The sequence below is a fragment of the Tenrec ecaudatus genome, chromosome 14 (assembly GCF_050624435.1).
Source record: "Tenrec ecaudatus isolate mTenEca1 chromosome 14, mTenEca1.hap1, whole genome shotgun sequence".
Lineage (NCBI taxonomy): Eukaryota > Metazoa > Chordata > Mammalia > Afrosoricida > Tenrecidae > Tenrec > Tenrec ecaudatus.
The window spans coordinates 91,431,193-91,445,341 of NC_134543.1; the positions used below are offsets into that span (position 1 = coordinate 91,431,193).

The 14,149-nt window shown below is 39.1% G+C and overlaps 1 protein-coding gene across 1 annotated transcript in view; it reads right to left on the minus strand.

The window, feature by feature from the left end:
* The window catches only part of AQR (aquarius intron-binding spliceosomal factor), a 104,517-nt gene that overhangs the window by 80,512 nt on the left and 9,856 nt on the right, over positions 1-14,149 (minus strand). Inside the window, exons 5-11 of the mRNA XM_075530610.1 lie at positions 11,589-11,709; positions 9,416-9,556; positions 7,919-7,987; positions 6,088-6,188; positions 4,179-4,255; positions 1,255-1,319; positions 24-140 (exon numbers count right to left, since the gene is read on the minus strand). Coding sequence (XP_075386725.1) covers positions 24-140; positions 1,255-1,319; positions 4,179-4,255; positions 6,088-6,188; positions 7,919-7,987; positions 9,416-9,556; positions 11,589-11,709 — 691 coding nt within the window. The remainder of the gene's footprint in view (positions 1-23; positions 141-1,254; positions 1,320-4,178; positions 4,256-6,087; positions 6,189-7,918; positions 7,988-9,415; positions 9,557-11,588; positions 11,710-14,149) is intronic.

Here is a 14,149-nt window from a genome sequence, read left to right on the forward strand (position 1 = left end):
TGTTCAGGTACATCAAAACTCACTTGGGAAAAAAGATGACCATCCTCTTCCCGACGAACAAGATTGGAAAGGTAACAGTGAACCAGAAGGTGGGAGTCATCCAGGATGGTGTTAAACCAGCGCCGTGTGGGAAGTAAGGCCTAGGAGACAAAGCACCACAGCGGTAAGGTGGAATGTATTCTGTGCAGCGAGACAGGAGTCTGCTGATCACTGAAGTCCCCAGTGCTTATTATACGAACGTACTCTCTACCCTTTCAAAAGACACACAATGAACAAAGCAAGGGGCCTGGTGTGTGCTGTACCCAAAGTCACCAATAATTTGAACCGGTCACAACAGCAGAACCTTGTCTAAGCTAAAGCTGAACATCAGCACTGAAAGGTCTCACAGATCATCTCAGCCTGCACCTTTAAATACAGTCTTTATGAAACCCTACTCTATATTGAGTGTCAGTTCCAAACAGAACTATTTGGGGATAAGAGTAAGGGGGACCTCAGTGGAGACTCCTTGCTCCCCACCCTCCCTGACAGTAAGTCAATACTGAGAAATTCTGAGACCGCGGCAATCCCCATTTCAAAAACTTCAGGCAAATCAAATGTCCTTATTTTTTATCAGTGATATTATTGCTATAGTTACTAGCCGCGAAAAAGCTGAATCAAGATGTCAAGACAGGCTGCTAATCCATTTCACAAAACCACCCACCCTCCCTCTCCAGAAAAGGAACAGACAGGTGTGTCTGTGAATCTCCTACACCGGGAAGGGACAGAAGGAAATGAACTCCGTCTGTGCCCTGTATCTGAACTTTCCATTAAAGTCCTGCACCTAACTCATTAGGAAAGCCTATTCTGAAAGACTATTTTTTTTTTCCTGAAGGGCTATTAAGGAAAAAAAAATGACAATAGCAACTATCTCTTCACCAAGAATATTAAGCACATTTAGAAAAGCAAGACTGCTAAAGTGATGGTCATAACCCCATGAAATGGGTCACTATTAAAACTCTTAGGAAGAGGTATTAAATTATGATAGAAAATAAGTTGTCAATGCTGGACTCATTTAACAACTGCGCTAAGCAGTTTTTTTTCCACAAACGGCAGCCCAGGTTGGAAAAGACAATCAGGTGAAAATCACCAGGGCCAATTACTCATGGCTTCCTTTCCTAGATGACACCTGGAAACGGACTCCAAGGGCAGTATGAGGCGATGAGAGGCTATTCCAAAGCAGCCAGATGCTTTGTCTTAACACTGCTTGTCTCTTACCTCTAGATCAATCATTAGTTCTATGAATCTTTCGCAGTAATGAACTTTATCCATCGTGACAGGCTCTAGACAGGAGAGAAAACAGGTTAGGATTCTCTATAAGCCAGCTGGTGTGCTAGATCATAAAGTGGGTAGTTACTTAATTACTTACATCATTACTGCACTGTGATCCAGAGTAAAGACTTCATATGTATCATTATATTTAGTTCTTTGTATGAATTTTTAAAAATAGCATTTCATGCCTGATATTTAAAATGGGCTTCTAACCCAAGCTGAGATTTTTGTCAGTTTAAAAATATACACTTATCAGAATTTGAAAAAAGTGGGCCCCAAAAACTACAGTTTTTGTTTTAGCTTTCCTTACGTACTGTCTTCACAGACCAAACTCCTGCGCGTTCGGCCATACATACCTAATCTCACACATAAACGTGTGCACATGTAAACACACACAAGCCTTAAAAATGCAGAGGAAAAGTGCTGAAGAGATAATCATCAACCAAGATTTTACTTTACAAAATAAGGTTATGCCCCAGTGACTTGATGTAGCATGAATGTTTTCAGAATTTGGTGCCAGCTTACTTGTTGCTGAGAACCCAAACATAAGTCATTTTAATGGCAGAAGACAAATCGTTTACCACTCTCTACTCTACACAGTGCCTAACCGTGTCTATCTATATGAAGCACTCAGATGGTTCTTCACTTGATTATTGATTATCTCTGGGATCTTTTAATACAAATCTTTCAGATTGGAAAAATTCTACCGAAAGGATTAAGAGCACATTAAACCTCAGAGTAACATAAAAACAAAGTAAGAATATGGATAATCTCCTTTTACATTCTTCCCAAACTTCCAGCGTCAGTTCACTAGGAACATCATATACCACATTGTCATGATTCCAAAATAAACACCAAAATAGTACTATCACAAAAATAAATTTGAAATAATTTGAGAAAAAAAAAGATATTCATCCAATGACTCAGACATTTTTCTCAGTGAATTAATATCACTGTAGACACTAAAATGCCAGTGGTATCCAGAGCAACAGAATCATTTTAAAGATCCCTGTCTTACTTTATGCTACTTAAGAGGTTTCCCTAGTGTACGACTTTTAAAAACATTTTTGTTTTCAAGTTATTACAACTTTGTAAGATGACTTGACATATGTCCAGAGTACAGGATTGTTAATTTTATTTCCTCTCCCAATAAAAGAAAATGATCTACCACTTTATCAGCTAAAACTTCCCTGACATGATCATTTTGATTAAAATGGAGAAAAAATATAAGGTCCTTGTTGCTGCTTGGCCTGTGGACTTCCAACAGGGACCAACAGAGTGTCAGACCTATAGAAAGCACCCAATAAATGCTTAACTAAATTCATTTATCCCTAATGCACTAGAAAATGAAAGGCTTCGTGTGAATATTTTTGTGACTAATAGAATGTTGATTTAGAGCTTCCCAGGCTTTGGATTCGCCCACAATCCAGGTTTGTAAAAAATAGAACCACAGAATTTCAATAGTTGGAAAAGACCTTAGAGAAGGAACGTCCTTTCCACACAATGAGCACTGTCCAGGTGAGAAAATGAGAGAAAGAGACGTGAGGAAAGCGCAGAGGCATTTCATGGTTAAGTTAGAACTGAAACCCCAGCCGATCTTAAGGGCTCGAGTAGAAGGCAAATGTTTTGAGAATGATGACTGCAACATATGTGCTTGACACAATGGATGGATGGATGGATTGTGGTAAGAGTTGTACGAGCCCCCAATAAAATGATTTAAAAATTTTTTTAAAAGAACTAAAACCCAAGTTTCCTGGGTAGCTACAAAGTCAGGTCAGACAGCTGTTTAAACAAATGAAAAGAGTAACTTTTTAATTAAATCCTGTCAAGCCAGCCCTCTGCTGTTATCTTTTTTCTTTGTTACAGTCAAAAGAAAATATTCCTGTTGAAACAAAAGCAAAAATGAACTAATTCTACATGCTCTCTTTTTAACTTGACAGAAGTACTGGCAACAGACTAAGCTCTAATGTTGACAGGGTTTCACGTTGCCTTTGTTCCGGATGTTCGTGTCTAGACTGCATATGAGTGAGTGCTGCAGAGCAAAGCCATTAGCCACAGGGCTGATTCTGACTCGAGGCTACCCTGTAGGACAAGGTAGAACTGATCCTTAGGGTTTCTGAGACTGTAAATCTTTTTCTGTTTTTTAGAGTAAGGGATTTGGAACTATAATAAGTCTATGGGACACAATTCAAAATTAGAAAACACAACTACAGATATTATTAATAATCAGAACTTGGAATGTATGAAGTATGGATCTAGGTAAATTGGGTGTCAACAAAAATGAAATGGAACGCATAAACCTATATCCTTGGCATTAGTGCGCTGCAGTGGACGTGTATTGGTCATTTTGAATCACACAAGTATCTAGTGTACTATGTCGGATTGATAATTCAAGAAGAATGGCTGCATTCATCATTAAAAAAGTATTTCAAGGTATATCTTGAAATACAATGCTGTCTATAATATATATATATGTATATATACATAAGGACATTCAGTTAATGACTATTATTAAATTTTATAAATCACTAAAGATAGTAATAGAAAAATTGTAGAATTCTATCAACTTCTTCAGTCTGAAACTGAGCAAAAATGAACTCAAGATGCACTGGTGAGTATTGGTTACTGAAATGCAAAAGCTGGAAACAAAGAGGAAGGAACAGCACATTTTTATCAATACGAGACTGTAAATCTTAATGGGAAGAGACAGTCTCATCTTTCTCCCTCTATGCAACTGGTGGGATTGAACATCCAGCCTTGCAGTTAGCAACCCAGTGTCTAACCCACAATACCACCAGGCCTCCTTAAGCAAATACCACAGGGGCACCAGAGAGATAGCTTCACAGATGAACTGAATACCGAACAGTTACCTGAGAGTGGGACTGATTTCAGTACAGAGATAAACTTCTGGATGAGTTGTGAAAGAAATCTTCTTTCTTGATAAGCCCTAAAATCAGATTACATTGACCACATTACTTTTTATCTTTATCTCTTCCTTCCCTTTTTCCACAAAATATTTGCAGTCTCCTCTGTCCCAGACTACCCTCACAGATATCAACAACTACTCATGATCTCTTTTTGATAGTTTACAATGCACCTAAAACATAACACGAATATCCAACATCAGACTCGTGAACACTGTCCCTACTTTTATCTTCTAGTCTCCCTTATCTTGGTATCCCACAATCCCATTTCCCAACCACTCAAGTTGGATATCTGGAGTGATTCTTGAGTCTTCTCTTTCTTGCATAGTCTACATCTGACCCAATAGCAAACCCTGTCAAAAATACAGTCACAATCTAGTCACTTCTCCCAATCTCCACTCTTGTATCTACTCTTTCCCTGGTCTATTCCCTATCTTCTCAACTGATCTACCTGCTTCCTGTCCCGCCAATCTTTGTTCTCCACACGGCAGCTGGGTGATCGCCTGCTACAATCATTACAGCCCCCCTCTAAATAAACCCTTCAATAGCTTCCGTGTTACTCGGAGATTTCATTGCAAGGTCCTTTCAAAGGTCTACGCAGCACAAATACAATTTCTATGATACCTCTCTGATCTCATCTTGTTTACTCTGCTCCAGCCTTGTTTTCCATAACACTAGCATGAGTAAACAAAGGAGGTGTGATCAAAGAGGTATCAGAGAAATTTATTGCATTTGTACTTGCTGCTCTCTCAATCTGAAAAGCTCATTCCTCAGGTAGCTCATGACCAACTCACCTCCAGTCATTTCTCGTATGTTCTCAGTGCAATAAGGGCTTCTTGGTCTTTCGATCTAAAATCTAACCCTTATACCGCCCTACATATACACACACCATTATTTGTTGCTTTGGTCTCTATACCTGAGATATTTTTCTCATTAGTACTGATCCTCTAATATAACATAACTCTCCTGTTTATTGCTGTCTCTCCAACTAGACTATAAGCTCCAGAAGAGCAGAAATTATTTTTCTTTTCTGCTACATCCCCAATGTCTAGTATCTGGCAAAAATAATAAACACACACAATTGTTTAGTGGGTGAATAAATGATGGTTGAAGGGTGTCACAGTCACTGTCAGAGAGTGAGGAAGAAAAGTCGGACTGGTGGCCTGAAGAGTCTGGAGAAGATTGAGAACTATCTATAAGGGCTAGACCTTGGAGGATAAGCCTGGGAGAATAAGCATGGAGAAAAATAATGGTCACATACATATGCATTCTCTTCACTTATCAACTATCTCAGCAGCCTTCATTTGATAATTACAACAATAGCAAAAAAAACCCTCTGTCATGCATTATCAGTGTACATCCTGCGTACTAGTGCCCAGGTGTAAAGTGAGACCACCACCGGCTGGGAGGGTGGAGGTTCTAGACGTCAGCTGGGCTGGGCCATGATTCTCAGTGGTGTGGCAGTCATAGAATGACTCAGTCATCCTGCATTTCTGCAGAACGAGTCCCCGCAGCCTAAGCATGCTGGCGGAGCAAGGAGAAGCGTATACACGGCATCCCTGTGCAAAAGCCAAGGAAGCACTCGGCACTTGTTTAGTGAATATATAAAAATGGCTGGATCGTGGGCAAGTCACTGTTCAGAGTGAGGGAGAAAGAGAATGAAAAGTTGGCTCTGGTGCCAGGAGATGTGAGATTAAGGTAGTAGTGTGCCTTCTCCTTTAGACCTCCGGGGCTAAACTCACCGGACAGCCGTAAGTAAGAGCATTTACTAACATTCATTTGAGCTCAACTACATATAAAAGAAACCGACAACCCAGCACAATAAATCAACAAGGTGTGAAGCATTTCAACGTACTGTTCTCTTGCTTCTGGCTCCATCTTTTCATCATTCTTTTTAATTAAGTTCCAGAATTTCCTTAGCTTGCGTGTCTTTTTTAATTCTAATTCCAATCGTGCCTAACAGAGAGACATGACATGAAAACCAGTAACCTCATCTTTTACAAGGTAGACAGCATGACAGCTACTAACTCGATCTCTAATACGAGGATGCTTCAAAACGGTTGTGGAAAAGTACCATTATCCTGCAATTCCAATACTCTGACGCTCTCGTATATATTAACATGACAGCACAATGTCACAAAACCTGAAAACAGCATGACAAAGCTAAAAGCTTAGAAACTAATAACCATACTCTGAAAAACTAATCAACTTTAATACTTGTTAATAGAAAAAAATCAAAATAAACTTCTAGTCAAGATTCTAAGGACAATAATCAATTAAAGATATTTTTATTTTCAGTATCAAAAATTTACATCTCTAAAAATGTGAGCATTAAGCTTATGAACATAACATTTAAGCCTTAAAATGTTTGAAAAATAAATATTGAATAATTACCACATGTGAAAATACACACATCAATATATTTTTCTCACATGGTAGTGGATCATTTATCAATTACTATTCATTATTTATAATGAATTTAGCACATTAGGTTTTCATTCTCATCAACTGTGATCCATAAATGTGCTTGCATAGTTGGGTGTGTGCAGAAAATATCATTCTGAAGAAAGCATACTATGGAAACGTGAGTTTTAACTTTACTCCCTAAGAACTGTGCATGTGACTCTAGCACAGAAACATCGTTCAACACAAATTTGCTACGGTGGAAACAGACCACGCTTACTGTCAGAGAATGGCAGGACCTCTCCATAAGCCTCAATCCCCTGCAGGGATGGCTCCATTTTCAGTCAAACATTGAGGAACAAGGCACCAGAGAACAACACACACTTAAGAATGACCATTTAAGATCAAAAGGGCAGCATTTTCCCAAGAACAATATTCATACCGGTATTAAAGAAGGGGATGGGGCAACAAGTGTACAAATGTGCTTGATGCAATGGATGTACACATGAATTGCAATAAGAGTTGTACGAGCCCCCAATAAAATAACTTAAATTTTAAAATTTGTTTAAATGTTTCCAAAATGACGATGGCAACATATGTACAAATATGCTTGTCACGGTGGATGTATGTATGGATTGTTGTAAGAGCCCCAATAAAATTATTATAAATAAAAAAGAATGGGAAATGGAAACAGGAATTACAGGGAACAAACACTATCATGAAACAAAATGTATACAATAAACAGATGAATGGAAAACTGATCTGCTCTGTAACACCATCATGGAATTGACAGTAAAAATTCTTAAAAAAAAAAAGTCTAGATGAAAAAAAAGTTGTTAATATTAAACATGCTGCAGAACTCCTTCGTGGCTTATAAACCTCAAAGTAAATACAGTAAGTCAGTATTTAGTCTCATCCAAAGAACTGTGTGAGGACAATACGTACTCTCCCTATATTATCCCCTCTCTTCAATAAACAACACTTGAATTCTTGTTCTCTATCTATCTACATATATCACTCATACATGTATGTATATATTTCAGCTTACAATAATGTTACTGGGTGAAGTATTCAAAGGGGCTCCAAAAAGTTCGTGGAAAAATCACATTATCTTTTAATTCCGTTTTAAAACTAAAAAAAGAATTACATCTATAATAAAAATAATATAGAGTAACTTCGAATTTCCAAGCAGGAAAGAGAACTTTTAGCTACCATATTTACCTTCATATTCAAAGTATAGACTCTGAACCCAATAGTCCACATTTCTAAAATTCGATACTTACAGGTTGCAAACCCATCCACATCGGAAGGGAGATGAGCTGCTGCACTTGACTCCGGATCAAGTCTACTTCCTGTTGAAAGCATTCAGGAAGCAAGGTTAGGGCGTCCCCAGTACTTCTATTTCAATCCTTACAGAAAGCACACTTTTACTTATTTACATCCTGGGTGGGGAACATGACACCAATAGTTTCAAATTAATGCTATTTTAATATTAAGAAGTTCAACACTTTAAGAAGGGTCCCATTCTAATACTAAATAAAGTTGGCAAAGTGGGAAGCTTAATGTCCTGGGATTGTTATGGGGCTGCCCTCCGGAGCTCTGGCTGTACAATGGCTAAGGAGTTGGCTGCTAAGCGGAAAGGTTGGGGTTCTGAGTCCACTCTGCGGCTGTGGAAGAAAAGGGGCTGGCCATCTGCTTCTCCCAAGATCGCAGCTTTAGGAACCCAGGGAGCAGCATGCCCTGACACGCTGGACCATGGGCGAAAGGACGTCGGACAGTGTAAGACATGACAAAATAATGCCCTGATGAGGGCAACAAATGTGCTTGACACAATGGATGGGTGTATGGATGGTGGTAAGAACTGTACGAGCCCCAGTAAAATGTAAAAAAAAAAAAACACAAAAAAACCTGACTCAAAAGCAACTAACAACAGCAAGGCTGGCTAAACCTAACACCAAACTACTAATCAAACCTAGTTACATTTCTGACAAGACCCACATCTATTGACATTAATTTACACTGGTTCTCTTTCTTTTAATAAATGTTTAAGAGGTAAGAGCGACCTCCAAAATTCTAACTTACTAGAGGTAAATTTTATTTATTTTTTAACCAAATATCCCTCTAAGGTGGTACATGTTACAAACAGGAAACAGCAAACTATCTTTCTGATACTGACAATTAACATTTAAGTCTTCTGAGTAAAAAAGAATTGCATTCATTTTACTGCACAGGTCCAAGTGTATTATCAATTCTGAAGCACTATCTTTAAATAAACATGGGCATACTTTCACAGAACCACAGCAGGGAAGCACAAATGAAATATTACTTACTGTAAGTATTCACTGCTTTAGAAGAGAATCTTTTTAAGGATGAAAATCTATCAGTACACAACACTTTCAAAGATAATCCACAACTGGCCTTAATCAGTCAACTCAAGGTAACTCCTCTGTTGGGTAGATGGCCTGCGCATTAAGCACAAATACAAACTAACCAAGACATGTGCAGCTTCTAGCCCAGATCTTGCTAATCCAACTTCATATGAACCACTCTTTGCTGCTTCTCATTTTCCTGCTCTACCTTAGAGATTTCAGTTCTTAATATCATTTTCCTTACAATTTGGGTAGACAAGAGAGAGAAAGTCCAAAGCAAGAAGGAAACAAGTCTTATAAAATCTCTCCTCCTATAGATACAAGGGGTTGGCTACAAAGACAATTTTATTTAATAGCAAGCTGGGAAACAAGAGAATTTGTAAATTATCTCAAACGATAAGGTAAAATTACCAAACTATTGAAGCAGTGGTCAAGAAAAAGCAGTAAGACGGTCTGCTCATGAAGTGAGAATTCCCCATCAGTTTCGGCTAGTGCTGCCTTCAAGATGCACTTGAAAAAGAACGGAAAGTGGTCTGGTTTCTTCTTAAACGTCTGAAAAGAGAAAAAATAAATTTCTTTTTGAATTGACTTGCTCATGTAATTTGGGCAGATTTTAATAGTATGCTAACAAATGAAAAAATCTTTTCACCTGTATAAAAAACATTACTTATGATTAACAGTAGTGGCTCAAGTACCGGTTGCTGGCAGGAAAAAGAGAGCTGCAGAAACCTTCAACAAATGAACCAATGGCTCTAATTTATTTCATTTTTCTATGGTGAAATACAGATGTCTTTTTCTTATACTTTATTACCAATCTCCTGAAGCGATATATAGGTGTGAGGCCCAAAGGAGTCTTATTAACTCTCAACATCTTCTCATTGTGTTCATGTCTCCACGACTTCACTCCCCACAAAATCAACTCATTGTCATCGAGTCAATTCTGACTCAGAGCATCTTTACAGAGTGGGTAGAATTGTCCCTGTGAGCTTCTGAGACTGTAATTCTTTACAGGAGTACAAAACTTCATCTCTGCCGCAGGGATAGCTGGTGGATCTGAACTGCTAACCCTTCCGGTTAGCGGCCCCACAGGTAACCACTATGCCTCCAGAGTTACTTACACGGCAGTGTTCTCAATTCTATCCTCATTCTTCTTGGTCCCTTGCCATGATGTCAGCACCCATATGCTGATTCTACCTACATACCATCAGTCTAGATCTCTCCTTAGCTTTAAATCAAAGTTCCCAAGCTTATTTGGCTTACCCCCCCCCTTTTCAGAAAAAGAGCAAATTGACTCAGCACCCCTGTGGCAACTTAAAATTTTATATAATACCCAATAAACCAGAATAAAATGTATGTATTTTTGCAGCCCCCCACCCCCAGATCATCCCAGTGCTCCCTGGGGATGAAAGGACCCCCTTAGGGAAGCACTGATCTAAATCCGTAGATTCTGCTGTCCACCACATAAATCATCCAGCTATTCCAACGCAACTTAAACTCAGTTTGTCCAAAATGCGACACACGCTTGGCACCTCCAAAATCTTCTTCTATTCTTTCTCTATTACCGATCTCAGCAAATGAATGGCTCCTTCACTGATTTTATTCGGATGCCCACCCCGGGAAGGTTATTGAAAACAACACCCTTCCCTTCAGTTACCGACTCCAATCAGTTCCAGTTTGGAAATCCACGTGTTTCCTCTTCTCTTAATGTTGTTTGTATCTCTTTCAAGCCCTAATCATCCAAGTGCTTTTTATTAACATGCAATGAGAATGATCAGGTCATTCTCTGACTCAACAGTTTCTCCCTCTCACCTACATTAGCTTGAAGCAACTACAAGAAATTCCCGAAAACTCTCAATAATAAACACAGCTGAGTTTGGGCTGTCATCTGCCCTGAGATTTCCACCACTTAAAGAACTCGAGAGAGCAGTCCAGTTTTATCAGAAACAGTCTACCACCTTCCCACACTGGAGAACACCGCCTACACCGGATGAGAAGTGCCACGGCTTTCCTCCATCCACGTAACGTGGTGGGCGGGAGAGACTTGGATGAGCTGACCACTTTAAGGTGAGCAGGGAAAGTTAGATGCTGGCCCTCAACTGACCACGCCTCTGTTGCAACAACACAAAGACAGGGGCAGAGCGACAACATAAACTATACCATAGACACCTGCTGTCTTGACTTGGAAACGCTACGCAGACAAAACTACAAATATATGTTCCCTGCTTAAAACAATATATTATTTCATTCTAGTACAACCTGCTTGTAATTATTAATGCAAACTTCATTTGGCCAGCTCCAGATGTAGCAGTTAAGTCTTTACAACTTATGCTATTTTTAATTCAAAGCACAAAAATAACTCTACATGGAAAATTCCTGATTTCATAGTAAATTAATTTGAAGGAAATATTGGAAACAAAAGACCGATACTGTCTTTCCTACAGCCATTCTTTTCTCAAAATCTACTTTAGCAAGGGACAACGTGCTGCTCCTAAAAGCACTACTTATTGTCAGCAACAAGTTCTGCTACTTTGCAATGGCCGAGGTGGCACAGTATGAAAGCCATAAAGTAATTTCAGTCTGTTACCTCCCATGCAGGGACATTTTCTCTGAACTTCTCATTCACCATACAGCAGATTGACATTAAGTAGGCCTTGCTGGACACCTCCGGGGAATAATTCATCCAGAGGTAATTTTCGAGATACTGGCTGTGAAGTGGGAAAAAAAGCCCAGAACATGTCATTTGTAACCACTTCCCTCTGCAATGTGCCACTCACTTGGAAAAGCAATTATTCAAAACTTTCAAAATACATTTTGAAATCTGATATTTATTATTTGAGAATGATTCAACATTGATCTGCCATCTAGATCATGGGTTCCTGCAGCAAATGCGGCTTTATAAAATGAGAGACTTTTTTTTGTTTAAATGAGAGTCTTATACTCACAACTTGGCAGGCTACAAAAATTACTGACATACATGATTATTACCACACACCACCAGATATTTCCTCCCCTAAGGTGCTTCGGGATGTGAAAGCAAGAAAAACATCAACAAAACTATCTGCTAACAGATCTAAAGCAAAATGAAATGATGGCATTTTCCGCGTTAAATGAATCTGAGACATTCATGCTGACTCACATCACGACCAAAAGACTCACAGAAACTTAGAGACGTAATCAAAAAGAAGCTTTTAATATTTAATTCACAAGGTAGTCAACGTAAGTTGGTTTTCATGGTACTGGCTTTTTCCGCTAAGGTGCCAAAGTTCTCATTTTAACTTTCAGTGAAAATAAAAGCCTTTTTAATTCTTCACTAAATTAACCCGCATGCCTAACCTTTCAACTACTTCACACACACACACACACACCACCTGCTAAGGATTGTAGACACTTTTATAATACAGAGAAGACTGATGGCATCATGCGTTAGGTGAGGAGCTGATGGCTGTAAGGTTGGTGGTTAAGACCCACAGGCTGCTCTGCACGAAGAAGATGAAACTGTGCTCTGGAAAAGGTTTGCAGTCTCACAATTTTGTGTTTTGGTGATTTATAGTACTATTGCTTTTCTACTTCCTCTAATGATTCTGCTCTCACGGGTGTTTGCATGGGTCTATCATTGATCGTCTTTCTCACAATAAAATAAATAAAATTTTGTCTGAAACAATGATCAAAATGCTCCACATGACACTTCAGTACTCTTTACACTAAGTGAACTGGGTTTTATCTCGAATTCACCTGTAGTCACCGGGCTTCAGGCTGAAATGCCCTCATGTGACAAGCAGCAGTGAACTACCAGCCCAAGCCCACGAACACAGACTTGGTAGACTTTTGTTTGACTCTTACCTGAAGAGTGCCCAATGAATGGTGGTCTGGAACTACATATACTTACTATTTTAATGCCCTCCTCACTTCATTATGATATGTATTGACATGGAAGGTGTGGCTCTGCTGTTGTAAATGAATATTGTTGGAAGATTTATCACCAACCACCATTGTGTGTGTAAACAGTATCCAGTCCTTTAAGAGTTCAATCTGTTCAAGTCAGTAATTCATGTATTGTGGTTCATTGCTGGCCTGTACTTGTGAAAATTTCCTTTTCTCAACAGTGTTTTAAATCATATACCATTGGCTAACTCATGACACTATCAGTGTGTAGTGGTTACACATTGGCCTGCTAACCATAAGGTCAGTAGTTCAAAACCACCAGCCAGCTCCACAGGGGAAAGATGAGGTTTTCTACTCCAGTAAAGATCTGCAGGCTTAGAGACTGAAGGGGCAGTTCTACCCTTCCCTACAGGATCACTACACGTTACCACTGATTTGATGCCAGTGGAAGGGATGCACTATAATATTGTGCGTTGATAATATTCTCTAACATAAAATGACAATGATGTCTCTAAGTTGAACCAGGGACATATTTAAACCATAGGTTCATGAATGGGTTTTGGGCTTGCATATAATTCTAGGCCCAATGTAGGAACAATTGGCTTGTATGGCATGGCTCTGTTGGCTGCTTGTCCTCATGAAGGGATCAGTTTAGACAGGGAAGCTATAGCAAAGTGTAGTGAAGAAACTAGATGGTGACTGCCTATCAAAAGAATACCATCGAGGGTCTTAAAGGCGTTGTTTTCTTTTTCCCAAACAAGCAGCCAACTAAGTGCGGTGTCAACTAAGTCCATATGAAAGAAGCACACTAGCCTGTGTGATCCAAGGATTAGACGTAATATAATCCAAATCTAAAGGAGGGAATGATACCAGAGCTTAAAATTGTGAACAACTGGTCTGCAGAAGGCTATGGAGGACAAAATCCATTTGAAAGGCCCACACCTGGGTTAAGCCTCTGGTGATTCCCCTCTGAACATAGCTAAAGGATGGAAAAGCCCTGTTATCAGACAGAGCATTATGAAGTCTGTTATGGCAGATGTAGTTCGGTAAAAATGTTGTATCTTATTATTTGATCTCCCCTTTGACTCATTTTAAAGCTGCTTCAGCTAAATGAAAGAAAGAAAAGTCAAAGGGGAGATCAAATAAGATACTCCATTTTTACCTAACTACATCTGCCATAACAGACTTCATAATGCTCTGAATATACATGGATTAAGACCCTATACTCATGGACCAAAGATATGAAAAACCCGGCTAACATGC